We start from the raw sequence: 23,306 nt of genomic DNA on the forward strand, positions 1-23,306 counted from the left end.
TAACAGCTTATAACACAACTTTTATTAGAAAAGTTATACATAACAGCATCAACTATTTTCAAGAATATTAACCTTGAAAAGCAACAAAAACAGACTAAAAATGTGTAACAAGAAACTAATGACCATCTCTATAATTAAACATTCAAGTTATCTACAATGTCTCTTTTTACAAAGGGGAAAATTACGGTTTTACAGGCACATCATGTTGAAAATAAAGCTGCAGTAACTTTGTACAATTAACTTTTTCAAGGATTATTAAAACATGGTCATCATGTAGTCTCATGTAGAGTTTTTTAAACATTCACATAATTTTACATTTGAGTATACACTGAAATTTCAGAGTCCCAAAATTATTTCACAAAAGTGCCAACATTAAAACCAGAACCTTCAGTGTGAATAATTTTGCCCTAAAAAAAGTTAAGACAGGTCTCCATAATCAACATATTCACATAATTTCTGGTGCTACCTGGTCTAACAGTAAAGCTTCATTCTTCAGAAATAAAAATCCAACCGGACTTCTTTTGCAAAACCGATAAAATGTTTCGAACACAGGAGTGTACATTATCAGAAAAAATTGACACTAAAACCATAAATATATCTGAAGAGTCATTAACGCACTACACAATTATGTGGAATTGTGCCCATCTATACTCTATATTCAAGGTTTGTTGCCCTTTTGGTACAGGTGGTATCTGAATTTAGCAATTTTTCTTATTCTTGTTGTTGGATGCCTGCTTAATAAAAAAATCAGATAATTTACAATCTAGAAGTCTGTTTTAAAAAGTCTGGAGTTTATATACAGCTCTAACAAACCTAAAGCATTATGATTTCTTAAATGTTTAAATGAAATGACTAGTTTTCATTTGTCACTTATTAACGTAATTAGCCATTATCAGTAGTGGACCATAACAAGGTGATAAGTGAAAAGGAATGTTTTGTCTGAAATGCTTCACGTGTTCTGTCCTTTCATGTATCAGGTAGAGGAAGTGCTCTCCACAGACACTCATTTCCCCTTAGCATCAAGGGCTACAAAAATCTGACTGCAAAAATGCAGTGACACAGCAAGCTGACCTATCAGGCACTACCTTTCATATTGGCAGCTTTAGGAGACCCACAGTATGCACAAAGATCTAGAGAAGGGGAAAAAAAATCTACTATTATGAGAAGCAGACCAAACATTTCAGATGAGTTTGGCAAAGTTTTTAATCAGACAATAGGTTGGCCATCCAGATTTACTTGTATAGATTAAAAATACCTCTATTAAATCAACTAGTCAAATTATTGTAAGACATTTTCATTGATACTCAACATCACATGCACCAATATTGCACACATCTGCTCCGAGCTGTTAAAACAATCTTTATCTGGGCGCTTGAGATGTCTGGTTTCTGCAGCTGGAACTCAAGTCACCCACCCCAGCAGTTTCACTAAAAATGTGAGTGGTAAAGTTAAAATACAAACCCCAAAACAACCCCAAGAGAAAACCAAGGACTTTATACAGACAATAAAATCTAAATTTTCTGCAATGGTCTTGTGGGCCCTACGGACAGGGCAATACACGCACACACTGGTGAGACGAGCACCAGCTCTGCTCTATGGAACCATTCAGATAATGTGAAACCTGGGACCAGGGGTGGCAATGATGTCACTGTAGGGCTCCTCCTGGGTCAGCTCTATAGCCTGCTGCTTTTTCAGTACCAGGAAACTGTAGAACTTTGCAGCTGCTTGTTTTCGATTTGTATTTCTGCACAGCTCAAGCAAGCTGATAGATTCTGCTCCAGTCTTAGCAAGAGCTCTCTGAAAAACACAACATTGATACCACAAATTAAACAGAGAACTACACAGAAACAACAATGTCTCTTGGCAAGATTCTGTTTGTTGTCAACCCCAGAACACTGAGGATTCAGAAGGATGGGAACATTACCACATGTACATGAAAATTTCTTTATGGATCTCAGTTAAATGAAACCTAGTAGGCTTCCTAGAGATGTGTGAAAAAAAAAACCCATTCTTGAATCTGCTGAACATATTCCAGAAACACTGGTGTACAGCACAAGATTTTATTTCTGCAGCTATAACTAACCAGTCTTTTTTGACTACAGGACAAATTTTTCTATTCTTTAATAGGAATAAAACAAAAAAAAAAAATCAAGTTGTATTTCTCAAAATAAAGGTAATCCCAAAAATAATAAAGTAAAATTTCAAGCGCTAACGTTCTTTAAATGATGTGTAATTTTCCCAAGGTGAAAGCCTGTTTATTTCTAAAACTCCTCTGTCTTAAACTAAGTACCCAAAGTCACTTACATTTTCTCAAAGTCTTGGCAAGAATATATTTAAAAAAAAAAAAAAAATCATGAAAATACATCTTTTTTCTGGCCAGAACAACAACTGAAGCCTTTGATTTAAAACAGAACTGTCCGCCCTGGAATGACCTTCAACTAGATGAAAAGATATTTGGCTGGCCAAACCAAATTACTTTATATTAATCAGATCTTAACTCCAAATCTCATTGCATATTTAATGTTTCAGCCATCCAAAATGATGCTCTTTTGGGTACACAGAAGAAAGAACTGAAAAAAACTAGTTATGGCCAAAGAGAATTCTAAAGTTCTTTTCAGAAACTGTAATGAAACAACACTACCAACTCAACATCGGTATACTTTAGAAATTATTTTTAAGCTACAGTTGTAGTGATTTGGTCTGGGAGAGAGTTAATTTTCTTCACAGCAGCTCATATGGTGCTGTTTTGCATCAAGTAGGCTGGAAGTGCACAAGGAGTTGGGAGGGGACACTGCCAGAACAGCTGACCCCAACTGGCCAAAAGGATAATCCCTGCCATATGCCATCATGCTCAGCATTTAAAGCTGGGGGAGAGAAGAGGGGGGTGTGTGACCATTTGGGATTGAGGCATTCAGTAACAGCCAAATCTCAGGAGTTGCCAAAATGCTTAATGGAACAAAGGAGCTACAAACTAGGATGAAAGGCAGATGCAGTCCAAGAATATGTGGAGGACACACACAGAGACTGATAAGCAAAGGAACGGTTTGCACTTCAGTTCAGGTGCACAGTGGGGTGTGCAGAAAAAAGCTCTTTAGCTCCAGCAAGCAAGAATCCATCCTATGGACAGATACATGTCTGTGCAGACTGAAGTCACATGCTAGAAATCAGCCGAAGTCACATTTCCACAGTTGTTAAGAGATTCAGCTTCTCATGGCATGCAAGTTTTCAAACTAGCACAGCCAGGAAGTAAATATCCTGTAAAATGGTGTTACATCCCTAGACCCTTATGGGGGTTTGTCTAAGGACACATAGCACAAAACCAGAGGTGCTAGGGTTTCATTAAAAACACAATCAAACTCAATTATTTTAAAGTTTAAATTTCTGGGAATCTTAGTTGCACACCAAGTGTAGACACAAAGGTTGAAAAATATTTAAGTGAAAAATTTTAATTCAAATGTTCTCTGAAAAAAAGTGACAATTATGAAAGTATGGACTTAATTTTAATATATTTATTTGATATAAATTTAATCAACTACACGCATTCTTCCCCCTCTAAGGTAACTGGTATTTTCGGCTGTAACACCAACTGCAAAGAAAGCTCCTTCTTGACCTTTTTAGGTCAAAAGCATCACTGGGCATACTCAAAAGCTACTTTAAAAGAAAGCAAATAATCATGTGTACCTGAAGTCCATGGAGCATTTGTTGAGTCCTCTTGTTCCATCTCCTTTCTTCTTGATCCTGATCACCCCCTGTGCCGTCTTCTTCCTGCAAACAGGCGTAAAATAAAAGACATCAATGAAGTTTGTTTTGATATCCATAGAATATTAAATACTGTAGCTAAGAGACAACTTAAGTTATCCCATTTCAGGACACGGTTGGTTTTCTTGCAAAAAGCTACTTTCATTAAGTAGCACAAGCTATTTAAAATATACCACACTATTAAGTTCAAAAGTTCTTGTCTAAGGCATCAGAAAAATATAGAGTGGTTTAATCCAGCCACGTGTGAGAACAGGAGAACACTAATTTAAAACAGAATGTATATGCAAATTATAAAATTAAATAATATAAATATAATAAAATGGTCATGAAATAATTTAAGAATTACATTTCCAAGGGCTACTAATAAGGACAGACAAAAGAACTATTTCTTATGCCTTTTATTGAATCCACAGTCAAACACTTCTGGGAAACACACAAACTGATTCTACACGGAGTTCTTACTTCTTCCTCCTCCTCCTCCTCTTTCTCCTTTTCCTTCTCCTTCTCTTTTTCTGGTAGAAGTTCTAGCTCTGGTATTAGCTGGCAGATGTTTTGGGGCTCCTCTGGAGGCATTTCTACAGGTGGTATTTCCAGCTGTTGTGATGGTGGATGCTTTAAAAGCACACAATACAGTTAAACAAACAGTATCATTTTGCCAGTGCTTTTACAATAGAATAATGGTGCTACAGACCAGTTTAATAAAATCCAAGTATGTAAATCTTAGCCATTTATTAGAATTTTTCATTTTTGAAAACCAAAAACCAATTTTGTTTTGCTGTTCATATGTGTATTTTCAATCCTTTAGATTCTACTCAAACCAGAAATTATGGTATCACTATAAACTAAAAATGCTTTCCAGTAACTTCACTTACTCCCCCATCCCAACTACTGATCTCATTCCATGGATCAGCACATGCAAATTTAAAATCCCACATAACCAGATGCAGTGCTACATGAACACACTTAAACTCACTGGAACAAGACATCTTCAAAATATCAAAATGCTGTTCTCATCAATACAAACATGAAGGAATTAAACACTGGTACCTGCAAAGTTTCTGAAAACGTATGAATGACTTTGGTGCTCAAGTATATTCTCAGAAAGTATTTATGTCAAGAGGAAAATCCAGAAAAGTAATTTAATAGGATTTATGTAGACAGTTTTAATAAAATTGATATATGGTACTCTCCCTCTTATAAACAGTTAAGTGCTTGCCAGTAAAGTTACCCTGACACCTGAAACTGTTTATACACATACCCTAAAATGGCTAAGCAACTTCTGATGTAGTCACACAGCAGGTATCACTACAGATTGTACATGTTGCCACAGGCCTGACCTGGCCTCTAAGATGGTCACAGAATTCCCAACACACCAAAACCCCTAATTACACTGACTTAGCACAGTTGATGCTGATTTCACCCCATGACATAGCCAAGAGGAGCAGCAGCTGCCACCCTGTTAAATAAGATAATGTAACATCTAACAGTCCCATTCTAGAGTGACAAGCTGTTAGCCAAGGAATGTGCAAAGTGAGGTTAAAAAATGCACAAATATGCGACACAGCATAAACCAGGACTGTTCTCACCAGGCAAGCATACAGAAAAATACACCTTTCATTTCGCCCATTTCCTTCTTTTCCCCTTCACACTGCATCACAGCTAGTGTCCAGGTCTACTCACAGCTCAACTAGGAAATCTCTCCAGACAATCAAAGTTTTTCTTTGAAGCCTTAAGCCTGGAACACTAGGACTGTCTTAAAAGACATTTCTGCAGCTAACACAATCTTTGCTTCACGGAAGCTGTTCATATCCACTTGCCAAGCTGTGTTGGTTTAACACAGTCTGTTTTTTAGTGGGGTTGGGAGATAAGCTCCTCGAAACTTCTATGTCCAGCACAGAGCCAATCACTGAAGGCTCTGATGATGGGCAGGTTACTAGCCCGATTAGACAACTTGGTAACGCCTCTGTGATGACATATTTAAGAACAGACAAACCATGGGAAGCTCTCTTTTCCTCTCCAGAGGGGTGGTGAGACAGCTGCCGGGGCCCATCCCGGCGGGGGCGGCTGGGACCACGCGGCCGGGGCCCTCCCGAGGCCGGGACTCTCCTGAGGCAAGGACCACACAGCCAGGGCTGGCAAGGACCACACAGCCAGGGCTGGCCGTGCAGTGCCGGCAGAGACCACATGGCCAGCAGCGAGAGACATGGTGAGCAATTCTCCAATGCAGAGCCCAGACGAGATCAACCTCTCAACTGCCACTTAAAGACACCAACTTTCTTCCAAGTCAGAGAAAAAGGAAAAGTGAGGACACGTGAGGAGAACCATCATAGCGACAACGAGGTCAGTGAAAAGAAGGAGAGGGAAAAAAGTGCTCCGAGTGCCGGAGCTGAGATTCTTCTGCAAGCTGTGGTGAGGACTGTAATACAACAAACTGTTTGCCTGTAATTCATTAGGTGCCTGGGGGGGGTGCAGATATCCACCCGCAGCCCGTCAGGAAGACTACTCATGCTGGAGAGCGTGGATACTGAAAAGCTGTAATCTAGTGAGGAATCCAAACAGAGATGACCCTTGCTTACAGAGATAGAGAGCCTTCGCTTCCAAACTAGAACACCTCATCCTTAAAAGACTAAACCCCATGAACTAAAATGGCCCATGCTTGGCAGTTGTGGGAAGACTGCTTGGCCCATGGGAGGGACTCATACTGCAGCAGGTTTGGGCAGGACTGCTGCTTGTGGAAGTTAAAACCACGCTAGAAAAGTCACAGAGAACTATCTCCCATGGGAAGGATCCCACAGGACAGAAAAAAGAAACTCTTTTCCCTAAGCATACTGAAGAAAGATTTTTAAGAAGTGAAATACTGACCAAAACCCCATGTTTTGTTTCCTTGCACGGTCGGTGGAAAGAGGGAGGGACTGGGAAAGAAACGTGTTCTGAAGATTTGCTTTGGTTCCCATTACCCTTTTTACTTTTAATTCTGTTAATAATAAATCATCTTTATACTGTTTAAGTTTTGAACCTGTTTTGCCTTAAAGTGTTCTTTTTTTCAATAATCCTTAACTCACGAAAATGAAGTTTTCAATTCACCCTCCTCTGCTCAGCTACAGCAGAGGAAAATAAGTAGATGGTGTTTTCATGGGTGCCTGGCACTTAGCCAGCTTCAAACTGCAACAAGCACAACTTAATAAGTGATATACTAGACTCCTTGAAGACTTTTACTGAAGGAAATAGTATAATTTCTTTATTCTACCAGCATTTTAAGTGTTTCAGTAAGTTTTTCACCTAACAAAGGCACCAGAATGACTACCCAGGGACAAATGTTCTGACACTGCTACAGTGAATCTCAAAGGACCATAGAAAGCTAGGGCCTCAAATCTGTCATTTCCTACTCAAAGACACTGCCCACTTCTCACTCCCCATAAAAAGAATAGTAAAAGCTTACTCACAGGTAACACTGGCTCTGGTTCTACTTGCTGTAGTTTGCGTTTAACACCTGTCTGAGCTGGTGGGGGTGGCATAACTGATTCATCCAGGTTGGTTCTGCTGCCTTCCATCATCGACTCCTGTAAACGGCTTGGTTCTTCCAGAATAGGTTCATCTATATTCCACAACAAACCTTCTTTTAGATACTTAAGAATGTAATTAGAAACTGTACCAAAATCCAATCTGCTATTATTTTAGAATTGAGCACTCTTCACAGCCTGCACTTTTAATCCACTGGTTCAAACAATTCCTAAGCTTCCCCTATTTCTAGGAAAAAAAAGTTATTTTATGTCATAGGTTGTACATCAAGCTAAACAACCCATTACAAAGCTCACTGCTTCATACATAATCTTTGATGACTTAATACAAAGCACAAATAAAAGAAAAAAATACACTCTGAGGGAATGCCCTTCTCTTTGACAAGACACAAACCAATGACATCTCGTTGCTGCTGTTGTTGTTGCTGCTCATCTCTAGGAACCTCTGGGTTTTCAAAGTCTTTAAGGAACTCATCAAGATTGTCAGCTTCTCCACCTTTCCTCCTCTTTCTCAGGTCTTCTGGTACCAGAGGTGTAAGACAGCGAGTAAAGAGCTACAGAGGAAAGGTTACATTATTCACTACTGCAGTTCTCAGTGTCCTTTAATTTCTTTTTGGATCAAGTAATTATGGGCTATCTTTCTTTCTCAGTTTTTAAGCTCCTCTCCAACAGTACTAACATCTAAAAAAATAATTTTTTCTGTAACTGATAACAGCAATGTTTGACATATTTACCTTAGTTCTTTTAATATGTTTTTTCTTACAATTATGAATACTGCCATCACTGTATCACTATTTATATGCTGATGTTTGCTATACATGAGGCACAATCCTGAATACAGTCCATTTAAAAGTGAACTCGCACAAAAACATTACCTTCAGTAGCCTGTTATTCCACAAAGGCTGTGCAGGCAGAGAGAAAAGCTTTTCAACTCCACCAGTTTCTTTCCACATCATCAATTTCTTAGTAGGAGGTGCCAAATCCAAAGTAGTAACAATATCAGAGTAGTCACTTAATTGGGCTCGAATAGTCTTGCTGTCCAATTCTTTCACGCTGTCCACAATCAGCTTTCTCTTCCTCTTTGCTTTGGTTTCCTTGACTGTTGATATTTTTAGCAAGCAATGAAGGTTAGCTTAAACAGGTACCATGCTGTAGAAGAATCCTTCAAGTTCTCTATAGGTCTCACTTGCCCACATATAAAGCTGCCTCAAGAATCTAAAGCAACTCTAGCTTTGGAAGAAGGATAAAACATCAAATACTATGAATGCTGTCCCGTAACTTACACATTCTTCTGTGAATTTGAATCTACTTAAGCCTCAATGTCCTCAGCTGCACATGCCTCTCTACCCCATGGCTAGCTTGTTAGGCTGTGCAAACATTGGCCACTGAGTTGAACAGAGGATGGAGTACCTCTTGTATGAGGAAAGGCTGAGAGATTTGGTTTTGTTCAGCCTGGACAAGGGCAGTTTTGGAGTGACCTAATTGTGGCCTTCCACTACCTGAAGGGAGCCTACAAGGAAGATGGAGGAGACTTTTTACAAAGACATGTAGTGAAAGGGTAGAGGGGAGGGCTGCAAACTGACAGAAAGCAGGTTCAGACTAGATACTAGGAAGAAATTCTTTACTGTGAATGTGGTGAGGCACTGGAACAGGTTGCCCAGAGAAGTTGTGGGTGCCCCATCCTTGTCAGTGTTCAAGGCCAGGTTGGATGGAGGTCTGAGATACCTGGTCTAGTGGAAGGTGTTCCTGTTTATGGCAGGACGGTGGAACCAGATCTTCACGATCCCTTCCAATCCCAGCCATTTTACGAGTCTAATCACAGATTCAAAATACCACACCCACTTTTTCCCTCTAAGCCCTACCTGAGCTTTAGTGGAGTTCATGTGGGTGGCTGTTTTAACAGTAAACTTCTGACCCTGCTCTAGGATGAGTTTACTGTGCTCAAAGCCTGGTACTCTGTGGCAGACCCTGAAGCTCTGGCAAATGCTGTCTTTGCTGATCCCAGCAGATGAGCTGGACCCCTGCTGCCAGCCTGCCACGAGAGGGCAGTGCCAGGGCTCTCCCACTGGCCAAGCAGGGAATCAGGGCCTGGAGCTCAGTCTAAAAAGCACACGACAAGCTACTTTTTTTCCAAACATGAATTTTTTTAATAAAGCAGGGGTCTGTATATAAGCCAAATATAGTATTAGTTAAATAAAGCAAGTTTCTTGCATTAAAGAAAAAGACAAGGGAAATCCCTACTTAGTAGAAATTAAAATACAAAGGTGCATCTCCCAAACTCAGCAATTCATTAAAGCTACAAATCACTAGAAGAGCACTCGTTCTCAGTGTAAACAGTCACTCCTGCCCTTCAAACACAGCACATAAAGAACTGTGCTGCACTACAGATACTGTATTAAAGACATGCTGAGTTCCATTCCAACTCTGTGCATTTTAACTAGCATGTTTATCTAAAGCTACAGTATCATGCTGTTACACGTACTGACTGCAGAAATGACAAACTAGTATTCTCCCAAGACCATCCATGCTACCTCTCTGGGAAGTACTGGAAAGCTAGTATTAGAATAAAAGGAATTCAGCACTTGATCCCTGTTTTCCCTCCCAAGTGAGAAGCAAAATCAGCAGCAGTGCCAGACATTCATTTCTACTCCACCAAGTTAAGGTGGTCTCTGAGAAACTGTGTAAAACATTCCCCAACAGTTCACTCACCCGTTATGTCAATAGGCTCCAGAGCAAAAGCTTCCTCTTCATTGGGAACAAGCGTTGTCTGGTCAGTCATGGTTGGTAAAGGTTCCACGGGATCTACCGAGTCCGGGCTGTCTGGGCCTCCCACTGCAATTACAACCAACACCTTGCACTAGGGTCAAAACATCAACGAGCTGTGCTACCCTTCCCATGCCCTCCTCCACACTTTCAGGTGGTTTACTGTATTTCACACTTTTGAGCTTAATATGCTTTTAAGGAAATTAGAATCCAAATTAAATGAGTTGAAAGTAATTCTAGATCTAGTCCTAGATCATACTCACTTGATACATTATCATCATCATCCATATCATCATGGGGAGGCTGCTCTGGCATCATTACTCCACTTTCTGAGAGTGCAGGTGGGTCATCAAAAATACCACCATCATTATTACTGAGTAGTTTGTCATCTGAAGCAACCATATGAAAGAATCAGTTTTGCATCCACAAATGGGTATAGACACATTTACAAAGAAGTACAGACAAGTTTATTACAACATAGACAAAGATAGTGCAAAAGTTAGAAACCAGTACTTTCAATGCTGACATAGAAGAAAGTAGCATTTCAAGGTGTTTTTCAGCTCTAATTCTGAGCTTACAGATAACCTTTATTACAATTTACTTGCCACATATTTTACATCTAAGATTTTTCGAACTTTGTTTGAAATATGCCAACACTTAATGTGCTGTGAGTCATCTATACTACTGTAGCACTCACAAACCGGAATTTCACTGGGCAAGACATAACTTTTGACAGGGATCTTGGCAACAAAGGAAACAACTTCCCCTCATCTACCCAAGAACTAATTCATTAAGGCAGGAGGTGGGATAGAGGAAGAACAAATTTCTCAAACTTACCCAATATTCCACCATCATTTCCTTCTCCAAAATTATCATCTTTGTATTGGTCTTCATATTCCAGGTGATTAGATTTCTCATTGAGGTGACTGGTGCTCTGTTCAGGTTCCAGTAGGAGATTGGAAGCACTAGTGCTCACTAGCATGTCATCCTCAAATGCACTGCCTTCTCTCATCATCTCACGATCATCCATCCCAAAGTCACCTGCAAGAATACAATTTCACTGCTAAAAGTGCTAAAGAACCAAGATGCAAGAGACCTACCTAACTGATCAACAAAGACCCATATAAGACCAAACTTTAATTCAATTTATCCTATTTGCAGAGTTAACGACAAGATGTAAGGAATTGTGCCCAGCAATACCATAGCAAAAAAATACTGTTCAAACAATTACAAAAATAACTATCTCCTCTTCAAAGCATTTTATTGTACTTATTTGCATTGATATTAGCAAGATCCTACTAAATTTTATCTCCACAGAAACCAAAGAATTCAATGGAATTTGAAAAAGTTGTGCCTTATGCCTTGAGGCTGAGCTTCAAGTACAGAAAACAAACCAATACCAAGTCAACACTATTCCTAGATTATTCTTTCAAAACAATTACTGAATTATGGATTACAATACTGTATATTGGGAACCAGACATTTAAATAAAACTGTCTTTAGGCTTTGATTCAGATGTTAGAACACTGTCCTTGAAAGATACCCAAAGCAGCAAACTTGTTGCCACTGACTGATTCAGCTTTAGAAATCTCCCAGTGGTTTCTGACTGAGAGCCTGTTTATGATTAAAGCAACAGCTCACTTCATATTCACATCACATTTTGGAAATTGTAATTGTCACAGTACTTCACTGATTAACTCGACTGAATATTCTTCAGCTTTTCTTTCTGCCTATTCTAGGCAGCTAGAAGTTTGCTGAGCATTAGAGGACAAACCTTCTGGAAAAACGGTCACAAAATAACTAAAAATTAAATGTAGAAAACCACAGCATGTTTGATCTAATTTGCTTTGTGCATAATGGGCATTCCATAGTAATTGCAAAACCGTATCTTACAATAACTGAAATTAGATAGTAGCACATAATAACACATGAGATCTTTACCAAAGTCATTATCCTGGAGGATACTGATGTTGCCTACTTCCTCTCTCATTGTAATTTCTTCCACTCTGCTCTGGTTCAAACTGAACTGCTGAGCCACATCAATATCACTTAAACAAACAGAAGGCAATTATTAAAAATCCCATTAAAAAATTAAAAACAGATAAAGCCTGCTAAAATAAACATTACATTATTTAGTAAAAAGCAATTTTACATTCAAGTCAATTATTGAAAAAAGTAAGTGAACACTGAATAGAAACTACTACTTAAAACAGTGAGACCATTAATGGTTCAAACCTATCATCCAAATTGCGTTAGATTCTGGGAAATATATCAGTAATCTCTCTTACTCCTCGCTGTGTTTGGGTTACTAATTTCAAAGGCCAAACTAACAATCAAGAAAAGACTTCTTCCCCTTCAACTCAAAAGCTATTAATGTAGTTTATCAAACACTGTATTTTGCACCAGTACCAAGTTAACACTCTGTGGTGTATTAAGGTACATTTCTTATAAAGACACAGAAATTTTATGCAGTTTCAAATTAGTATATACTCTAATTTGAATATAAACTATATAGAACACTGAATAAGCTGTATTCTAAAAACTCCCTTATGGATCATTCAAATAACAAAAATATAATAATAAAAAACATCAGGTTTTTTAAGATTAAGAACTATTCAGGTTGTATACTTGTTATATGTACAAGTAATCTATAAGTATTAAGTTTAAAGAATTAAAAGTGCCATTTCAAAAGCTCAACAACATTTCCATAAAACTAATCTTGTCTAACCTAAGCATGTATGTGATGTAGGGTGCCTTGTACAGAAGAAAAAACAAAGTTATAACAGATAGCTGAGTTTTTCAAAAGCTCCTGTACGGACAGCTTTAACTTCAGTTAAAGTCAATGCTACTATGAACTTAAAATCAACACAAAGATGACTGCACACTTCCTTATTAGTGTATTAAAAGTGTATTAATACAAGTTACCTACAGACTTTTTTTTTTTACATTCAGCAATGAGTCAGCTGTTTAAAACCAGGTTCTCCTCAACTAAAACCAATTATCATTTTCATGGAAATGAAAAAAACCCCAAACTTACTCTAGATCAGGAAGTGGTTGGTCAAAATCATGAAACTCCTCAGGTAAGGTAATAGCATTGTAAGCAGCCTCTCTGTTTTCCTCAGGCAAATCAACAACTCCTGCAAATAAGAACACCCGGACATGAGTTCCCATTCCTTACAAGGACAGCATTTTTCCCCGAGCCATTAGCATTTTCTCCCTGCATAAGCTTACTGTGTTTAAATTTGTTGAACTGAACTGATGCTGAACTGATGCTGACACCTACAAAGAAACCTTAAATAATGCTAGTAAGTGAGATTCCAACTAAATTCAAAACATATATCCTCAAGCCTTTGCACTCTATATAAACCTGGAAGCCTCAAATCAATCAGTAGTGTTTGTGTGGCACTATGCAGAGCTGTGCAGCCAACAAAGGCATCATATATTTCACAACACTCCAAGTACCTGTTCCAAAATAATTTCATCATGATACACAGTATGAGCTGCAAGGTTCTACTTTACAGTGGCAGCACAGTGTGACTACTTTGCTACTGGTCCTTTATTCAGTTCCATCAGCTCCAGAAGTCCCAAACAGTACTGATTGCACTTGGGGCACACTAACTCATAGGCTTCTGCACATAAAAGAGCTGCATCACCAAAACCACACACATTTTCTTTTCTTATCCTCTGGAGATGTGTAATCTTATTCAGCAGGCATTCTCAGGGCATGACCACCAGATTGGGCATCACAAAACCAGTGCCAGTAATTGGTCCCTCTCTTTTATTCAAAGTCTTAAAGGTCAGGGCACTTAAAAGTGCATGGGAAATGCAGGTTCAACTCCTTCTGTAACTTGCTGAAGATCTGAGCTCTATGCTCTGCCTTCTGACCCACACACGCAACACAGGCAATTCTGAGGTACTGATACTTCAGAAACACTCTGCCCACTGTGCTCCCCTCTGTAATGAATAATCAAAGAACCACTGTCCATAGACACCAGGAAGAAGCAAGAGTCTGTAGTTTACTCATCATGGTACTTGACTAGGAATGAAGAAAACTAGTCCATCCTTTCAATATTTTTGGCTGTCTGGTGCTTAAAATGAAACATGTAAATGATTCTCAGAACAGACAAGACTCAGGACAATGCCTAAGGCACACAAAGCTGATAAACTGAGAGTAAATGCTATAAGATGAGTATTTCAGCTTGTGTCAGGCCAGAATGTCACTTTTTCTAAGTCTTAAATTTTAAGGTTTAAGGTCACCTTCGACATGCACTCTGTTAGGAGTGAGACAATTGGGAAACAGACTGCCTTGTGAAATTAAAATAAATTTATGTTCTTATCACCCAGGAAAGTTAAACACAGTAGTAAACAAAAAATTGGCAACAGTCAACAAATTGCCACTGAAAGCTACAAAAAATTCAATACCTGAATTCAATGCCTGAATCAAACCTGTAGGTCAGGAAATTAAAATAAAGGGAACATACCCCTAACTTTTCTCAAGTTACTGCTGCACTGGCTTTCAAGAATAGCCTTTTTAGAAAAAAAGTCTCCCTCAAGTTCAGCTTTTAAATCTATTGCACTCACTAACCTAAAAAGGGAGAATATGATTTAGCAGCTGTGAGCATCCAGCAGCATCACTCCAACAGCTACACTGTAGCTGGAAAAAAGTTCCCCAGGCCGGAATTAAAGAAAACTATCTTGAAAGCCACGAAAGCCAAATAATTAATTGATGCTGGATGGAAAAGTAATTTCAGATATTAATATGGTACCCCGTCTTCATGGAAAATATTTTAAGTAAGCAACTATAGAGGGGGAAATTACGTTGCACACATACAAAAGGGAAATTATCTTTGATGCACGCATTACAGTCCACATTACTTTCAGAAACTAAAATGTGAAAGTAGAAAAAAAAAAAGCTTACTTTTATGTTTCTGTCGTAACTCATGGCAAAAGAATCCTCACCCTTGACAGAAACAAGTCCCCTTCTGTGCTTCTTTTCAGTAGGGCACTGGCCTTTTTCAGACAGAAGGTAAAAGCCATGGAGTGTATTTCCATTTAACATCACACACCAGCTTTTACTGAATCAGCATTAGAGAAGTTTTTGTTCAGAATTCAATTAAAAGATGTTTTTCAGCAGACAACTCAACCAGCCAGCTAGCTGCAATAATTACCTCTCCTATAACCTGTACCTTTATGTAATTACACAGATCTAAAGGCAGAATTGTATGCCTCCTTAATAAATACATTTGTCAGTGTAACTTTTCAGAGAGTGCTTAGGTAAGAACAGATACCTGGACGAAAAGCCATCTTAATCTTAATGAAAGCCTCATTACAGTCTGCAAGAAGATATTTTGCTTTCCTGTGGTAGATTCTAACAACACCTAGTAAGAGATGTCCTGAGGTTCGGAGTGCCATCTTCACCTAAAAACACATTGCACAATCAATTATTAGATGTAATCAGAACTAGATGTAGCCTCCCTTTTCCCTCCAGTCAGCTTTACATGAATTTTCTCAATAAAATCAAATATCCAAAATAAGCATAAAAATCAGCAGAAATATGAAGAAACAAAGAATGCAAAGTCCAGTTCAAGATGATACTCTATTACATTATTTATGGATGACCTGGCAAATATCAGTAAATTAATTAACAGCTCACTCCAGGAATTCCCAAATACTGCTCTGTCTAGTTAAAAAATAAGTGACAAAGCCTGTTTTTACCACATCTTTTTTTCTACCACCTTTGCTACTTTGTGGAAAATTGTGAATTATGGAAAAAGTGAAAAATAAAGTTCAACAACCATAAATAGATTTGGTTAAGTAAAATCTGGTTTAAAACTGTTAGCTACCTCTCCATCTTCTGTCCTGGAGTTAAAAAGAACATCAGAGAAAAAAAAGTGGAAGATGTGGAGTGCCTATAAATAAGCACTGCCACACTTAAACAATTTTAAGTTCCTTTCCTCTTCAATTTCACTGCTTTACTACGTAATGTAATGAAGTATCTGCTGTGGGAACGCAAAACTGAAAAAATTTAGAGAAGGACTCTTCTTTATGTATTTAAGGCTGAAAGAGCATGAAATTTGTGTTGAACGGTACATGGAAGAACTGTCTCACAGAAAGAGTAAGCCATACAGCATTTAACATCAGCCTGTAAGAATTCAAAATTTTTATTGCCTCCAATGTCTTTTTAGTATTTTAGCTGATGAACTGTTACATAAAGTTAAATATATGAAAGAGTGCCTGTTAGTTTCTCTTTTCTCTAAAAGAATGTTCCAGCTCACTAGTGAATCTACCAATATTATCTTCTCCCTAGATCCTTCCAGAGCTGATAATGAAGCAAAACACTATTCTGGAAGAGTAAGCATCTCTGTGATTGTACAATACACTTTTTGCTTACACTTAGCAGTTCTTCTAAGATCTAGACTAGCATTATAAGAACTGTTAACATTTGTATTGACTAAAATAAAAGATATAAATTTTCTTTTGTTTTCAAATAGCTGCTTTTTGTATAAGACATTCAGACATCTGTTAACTGACAAAAGCCACAACTGTACCAGTAGTTCTGAAATGAATAATTTCATTGTCATGAGTAGTAGAGGGGAAGAAAAACAAAAACATGTAAAAACATCAAGCTATGTAAAATTTCCTCCACTTTCACAACAGAGTATTTCGTATCTAAGCAGACCTTTCCCCCCTTCAAAACAGCAACATTAAGAACTTCATTTGCTTCAGTGACTCAAATAGTAAGTACCACCAGTACACACAAGTTCTTTTCACTGCAAGGTAACATCACATTAGTGTAAAATGGGTACCTTCGGGGAAATGATACTCTCCACGCTGCTCTCCAGATTACATTCAAAAACATGGGCTTTGGTCAGCTTCTTATCCCAATGGGCTGCCAGCCAGATTTTGGCCAGCGGCCCACGCTTGCTCAGGACAAAGTGGGCATAGAACATGGTCCCAGATGTCTAAGACAAAGTGCAAACCTGTAAAGAGAAAGGCAAATATTTCTTTCTGCAATTTTTATTTTATGAGGAACATCCTTGTAAACACCCTCTTATCCTCAGAAGTACGTTTGCTTTTCAACCACTGAGGTCAGACTATTTGTTTAATATGTTTAAGAAGCCAACACTTACAAATGGTGTCCATGTAATAGCATATATATGTATTTATTACAGAGCAATTATAAAGCAGAAGTAACACCCACTAACAGCCACATATACAACTTAAAAATGTTTATCATCCCTCAAGAAAAAATAATCTTGAATCTTTTAACCTTTAGGGTAATGATACCAAACTCTCCTAGCGCAAAGAAGCACGTCTCAGTTTTCATTCCAGAGTAGCTTTCTACAACTTCCATTTCTTTCTACTCTTAATACAGTAGCTACTACTGTACTATACCAGCATATATTGTATATTGTTCCCAAAAAAGGTTCATCATTATAAAATATACAGTCCTAAATCTTTTTGGACTTCGCTATAATTTCATAAACAGGAAGCACAATTATGTCTACATTTCTGAACAGGTTGTTCTCCATGTCATACTTTTTTAATCAAGTGTTGATAAAAACGGTGAGAAAAATGACTGCACTATTCCAAACTTCCTTAAGACTCCATTTTCTTTCTCCTTAACCAGAAAAAAAAAGAGACACTCTTACCTATTTATCTAGTAACTACTTTGTTATGGCTGATAAGATGCCAACCCATCAAACCATGGGGAATCAGAACAGCATGATGTCTTATGATCTCAACATGCCAGTTCCATGCATGAGGTAAGTGTATTATTCAGTTAACTACAACTAGAGGGGGGAAAAAAAAAGTTTGCTTTAAAAAAGTAGAAGAATCTCCACAAAGAGTTTTTCCAGTAGTTTCTATACTCCAGGAAAATTAATCAAAAGAAAAGAACAGGAAAGATAAAATAAGTGCATTTCAGTTTTTACGTCCTCCATGCCTACAGAAAAACTGCCTGAGGAAGCACAGCAAGTCACAACTGTTATTGCTAGAAATTTAAGCAGAGGGGCAAGAGAAGCACTGACTTTACTGATTCAGTGGAAATAAAGCCAACCTCTAAACATCTGGATAACAAATGAAAAAATGCAGATCTCAAAGTCAAGTCCAAGAATTTCTTTTTTCCATTTTGAGAGTTGCATAACAGAACTGATTATCAAGTTACTCTCTTAATGACAGATTGGCCACCAATTCCATCCATAACCAAAACACTGGAGAGGATTTAAAGGAAATAAAGGCCATGTTCAGCTTAAACTCTAATTAACTCAGTATACAGAATTAATACTCCTCTTAGGAGTGAGGTTAATAGCTTTTAGTCATAATGAAGTTGCAAATTGACAAAAAGTTAGAATGCCATTTTTATTTGTTGAGATTGTATGAGGGCTAAGGACAGCACTGCACAAAGATGGACACGAGCAAGTTTTTCCAGGAAGCACAATTAAATAAATTTTGGATAAACATTACCAAAAGGAAGGTATTCTACTTTCCTTCCCCCCAGTAATTTTTGAAAGACATCACATTGTCTTAAGGCCAGCAGACAATTCAATCCTTGCGTATTTCTGAAGGCCTCAGTATTTTTGTGTATGCAGAGACATAACTGTGCTGCACAGCATTTTGGTATCTTGAGTTGCTACCAGATCTATGCAGTACTCTGGTAACATTATGCCTGTGAATTACCCTTGAACATGAGGAATAGGGGAAAGCACAAACACAGAGTAAACAAACTCACTTGTATTAGTCCATTAAAAGCATTCATCAACAGTTGCAAAAACGTACTTTGATTAGTGGAGTTTGGCACAATTATTAAAATAGATAGCATGGGTTTCACAGAACTTCAAACATATGGTTAACTGAAAACATACTTAAGTTTCCTGTTAAATGTGAAACCCGCTATTTGGACAACTCTGACAAAAACAATTTATATCACTTTAAATGTGTTTCTCTGCATCCATCCCTGAAGCCTTGCCATACTGAAATACATTAAGGGAAACAGCAACAATCAGACTACAGACAGTTTTGAAGTGTGTTTCAATCTGAAGTGTTATTAACAAATAATGATTTCATTCCCTAAAACAGTAATTTCTTGTCACATTATGAGTCTCTGCCACTTCCAAATTCCAGCAGATGATCTGCTCTGCATGGCAAAAACTGGGGTACAGCAACTGTACAAAGCCTTTTATAATTCAGTCGTTTAGCGCCTCAGCGCAACTGTTCAAAGCAGGCTCCCACTTTCTCCAGATTTTTTCTTTCTTTTCAGATACTCCTTTCTGTATTTCAGGCTTTTTGTGTGATCCTTAATTCACAGGACAGTATGTTGATGCAGTGGTGTAACAGAAGAAAAAGATTTTCTGGCATAATTTGGGATTGGGATGAATGTTAAAGTAACCAAGAGTTTCTGCAAGTGGCAGAGTGCTCAGGCAGAGACCTAGAATATGTAATTGGCTGAAAAAGCAACTCATAAGAATCTACAAAAGAAAAGGGTAGCTGATGGCTCTTAAAAAACTTGTAAGGTAAAATATAACTGTCAATTTTTGAAACTGACTGGATATGAAACATACAAAACTTGTTCTAAGAACTTAGGCATTTCTGTCTTGTTTGCATTCCTCTAAGGCAAAAAGAATATGTACTCACAAGGCCATGTGGGACCAAATCCTGATCTTGTCAAATCGACCTTTTAAAATACTTGGAACTTTATTGTCATTAACTTTGAATTTCCTTCAATGTGCCACAGTTGTCCTCAGGCTTTCTCTGCCTAACTTGGTCAAAAACTGCACAATTTAAAAAATATTTTTCTTCCTACAGAAGTGTAAAAATTGCTCTAATTCTATACACAAAGTAAGTGAACATGTAAAGCAGAACTAATATAGTACTGGTCATACACAGGGTCTGATCCAGAATCTGCCTCATTCTCTCATCTGAGACTCTGGTAATTGCTCCTTCCAAAGTAGCAGTAAGAAAATTTGGTAGATACTAACTATGAGTTTCATCTTAACCCACAACTCACATCTATTCCATCTTAAAATCCTTCTTCATATTAGAATGGTTAACTATCTAACTTCTGAAGAGCACACTGGCATAGTTAGTCCCATCCTTCAAAGCATGCAGAAGAGTGCTTAATGAACTAAGAGGTGACAATAGACAGAACATTCAGCATATTTTGATTTGCCTGTGGCTCACTCTAGCTCATTAAACCCACTTGTCAGCTGCTCTCCCTAGGTTAGGTTATGTACACACACACCCCACTCCACAACTAAAGTCCAGTCTTCTATTTTTTTACTGTCACCTACTTTTGTTCCTTGTTGTAAAGCTAGTCCAAAACCACAGTCGCACACAGATGAGTAGACAAATTCCATACTACAGTTTAAGAAATCAGCCAGTCATTTTAATTCATTTGTCCTTATGCTATCCTTCAATTTCTCTTCTCTGCTGGTCTCCCCCCACACGCATAACTTCCTCCTATGCTGTTTCTGCTTTGCTAAGCTCAGGCAGCCCTGGGTGATCAGGGGAAGGGTGAGATCACCCTCTACACCTGCATCAGTCTGAGCTGGCCCTACCAGACTTCAGAAGTTCAGAAGAGCACTCACTAATGCTGCCTCCCTGGCAGGTTTTGGTACCACACTGAACACCTGGTGCCACCGAAAAAAATTCATCACAAACTCCACTAACATCACCTTACAGCTCCATGCCTCTTTTCACCACTACCTTATCTGATCTCCTTCCTTCAACCACTTTTATAATTGTCTGGCTAATCCATTTATCTGAATTTTAATATATTTCTTTGTGGCACCTGCAGCTTTACTAAAGCTCAGTGACAAGTCACCTTAATTTCTTATGTCCACAAAGTCAATTACTGAAAAAGATGAAATTGAACTAGTTCAACTTGTTATATCCTTGATAAATACATACAGCATTTTCCATTTGTCTCCAGGTCTTGTTTTTCCCACCAACAATTTTTCAGAAATTCTATGGCTGAAGTTGCACTACCAGGTCTATTACTCACTCAAACCACAGCACTCCGTTACAGGAACTTCATTCACTGTCCTTCAATTACAATATACTACACACCTACATTAATCAGATAGAACCAGCGCCCCACTAAGGTTACTAATTCAAAAGCCAGATCACTCACAAGTACTGTATGGAGCTGGAGATTACTGAACACTATGAATACTGCTGTCCTCTTCCCTCAATTTTACATTCATACCTAGCCCTCAGCAGGTATCCTGCCCTTGCCCCTACATTCAGAATGCTCAATCAGTAGGAAAGACATCTTTTTAAGGCCCTGTCTCCATTATCTGAACCTCACGTTGCAGAACCATGTACTAACACACTCCTCAAAGGTACGTAAGTTGAACAGAATCCCTTATGTTACTCCATCTTTTGCAGTTGTTACTTCTCTGCACTGTTCACTCAAAGAACCCAAATGAAACAAACTTTTTAACATTTTACCTCTAAGAAGTTAAACTGATGTAGCAACTAAAGGAAATACTCTAATTTCTGTGGGAAATCCCATGGTATAAGCAAGACATGATTAATTTGTGTGGTAATTTAAGTTTATTGTAGGTCTCTAACTTTTTGCTCCTCCTTTTATTAGCCTCATCACACTTACTTCCTCTCCAGTTAAAACTTTATACAAGAGGGCTTTGCTTTCCCAAATTTTGTAGAATGTCAAATAGTCACATACGAACCTTCATAAAATAAAACACAAGCCTGACCCTAATGCTTTGACCCGTTTTTGATGATACGAGTTTTAGTGACTAAGAGATTAAGGAAAGCCTACTTATTGCCCACATTCACACAGTGTGAGCCTAAATGGTAACTTCTCCAAATTTACAGTATTTTCTTTATGTGTCTAAATTTAAAAAAAAGGCATTTTCAGTGAAAGAGACCAGTAAGTCACAGTGACCCCAAGTTTCCTTTGTTACTGATAAACACCCAACGTCCTGTTTTTATATTTAACAAAGCACTTCTATTCAGCATCAGAAAAATCTTAAAAACTATAGCAAGATTTCTAACAGTGTCTGTAAGAGCAGGATCTTGGTTCCTCAAAAAGTCGGCATTTTTGAAGGGCCCTTTTATTTGCAGCTGAACAGCCACAGTGTCCAGAAGGCACTTCGTGTGCCACTAGCGAGGTTGTAAGAGAATTCAGTACCCTGCTCCATCCATGACAGAAGAAAAATTACACTTAAAAACTGATGAGTGGCAAATGAAACTTTGCTCCTGCCGCCCCCCCCGCCCCCGACCGCTGCTGTCCGTTCAGCGAGCCCACAGCCAGGGATCTGTTACACCGCGGCGGCCCCCGGGCCTCCCCACGGCTCCCTCGGCTTCCCCGTGACCCGGATCCCCGGTGAAGGTCCCTGCGGATCCCGGCGTGTGCCCGCTCCAGGTGCACAGACCGCGCCGCCCCTGCAGCTCCGCACTCCGCCCGGGCCGCGCTCCCCTCGGGCCCGGCCCGTGCCGCCGCCAGGCCGCGCTCAGGGCCCCGCTGCGCCTGGCCTCGCCTCAGGTCGCCCCGGACACCCGGCTCCGGACAGAGTCCCGAGGCGACCCCGGCGCCCTGCCCTTTCTGGGGAGTCCAGGTGTGGCGGCGCACCAGGCGGGTCCTCCCCGCCGGGAGGGCTCGGCCGAAGAGCCGGCCCCGAGCCCGAGCATGTAGGCAGCGCCCCGAGAGCCGGGCTGCGGCCGGGCCCCACCGGGCCCCTTCGGGCGGCGGCAGCGACCGCGACGGCCGGAGCCACTCCTTACCCTGCTCCGGGCCCGGGGGCCGCTCGCTGCTCCTGCCCTGCCGAGCCGAGCCGGGCCGGGCCGAGCCCGAGCCGAGCCCGAGCCGAGCCGAGCAGCGCCGAACCGAACGGAAGCTGAGCCGAAGCCAAGCCGGGCCGGGCCGGGCCGAGCGGAGCCGAGCGGAGCCGAACCGCTCGCTCAAGCGAACAAGATGGCGGCCGCGGTCCTTCCTGCGCGCGAACGCGCCGTTCAAACAGCAGGATGTTTACGGTCAAATTCCCCCCCGGCCCCGGCCTCGCCACTGCGCGTGCGCACGGCCGGCGAGGCCCGGCACTGCGCGTGCGTGCGGCCCCAGGAGGCGGGGCAGAGTCGCGTGAATGACGAACGGCCGCTGAGTGACAGCGGCGCGCGGGCCCGGCGGGGGCGGGGCCTCGGCGGGGGCGGGGCAGCTGCGCGTGCGCGTCTCCTGCGGGGAGCGGCCGGGTTGTGAGGGAGCCCCGCCCTCGTTCTGCCCGAACGCGGCTGTGCGCTCCTCGTTAG

The 23,306-nt window shown here is 39.9% G+C and overlaps 1 protein-coding gene across 1 annotated transcript; it reads right to left on the bottom strand.

Moving 5' to 3' along the window:
- On the bottom strand, positions 1–22,994 carry RAD21 (RAD21 cohesin complex component). Its single transcript, XM_082298564.1, has 14 exons — positions 22,788–22,994; positions 16,847–17,020; positions 15,329–15,458; positions 13,078–13,177; positions 11,982–12,088; positions 10,878–11,081; positions 10,304–10,429; positions 9,987–10,109; positions 8,153–8,376; positions 7,672–7,831; positions 7,203–7,354; positions 4,222–4,371; positions 3,682–3,765; positions 1–1,797 (listed from the first exon to the last, which is right to left on the bottom strand). Exons 2-14 carry the CDS (start codon positions 16,988–16,990, stop codon positions 1,606–1,608), a joined length of 1,896 nt encoding a protein of 631 aa, XP_082154690.1. The 5' UTR covers positions 16,991–17,020; positions 22,788–22,994; the 3' UTR covers positions 1–1,605.
- Between the last annotated feature and the right edge of the window lie 312 nt (positions 22,995–23,306).

This window comes from Coloeus monedula (assembly GCF_965178545.1).
Source record: "Coloeus monedula genome assembly, chromosome: 1".
In the NCBI taxonomy this organism is placed as follows: Eukaryota; Metazoa; Chordata; class Aves; order Passeriformes; family Corvidae; genus Coloeus; species Coloeus monedula.

Bases quoted from the DNA above. Each gene is read 5' to 3' on its own strand.
- RAD21 (XM_082298564.1), bottom strand. From the start codon at position 16,990: ATGTTCTATGCCCACTTTGTCCTGAGCAAGCGTGGGCCGCTGGCCAAA. The intron at 8,377-9,986 runs GTGAGTGAACTG...AAATATCAACAG, and splicing joins GGAGCCTATTGACATAACGG to TCAAGGAAACCAAAGCAAAG. The intron at 3,766-4,221 runs GTAAGAACTCCG...GCCTGTTTGCAG, and splicing joins AGGAGGAGGAGGAGGAAGAA to GAAGAAGACGGCACAGGGGG.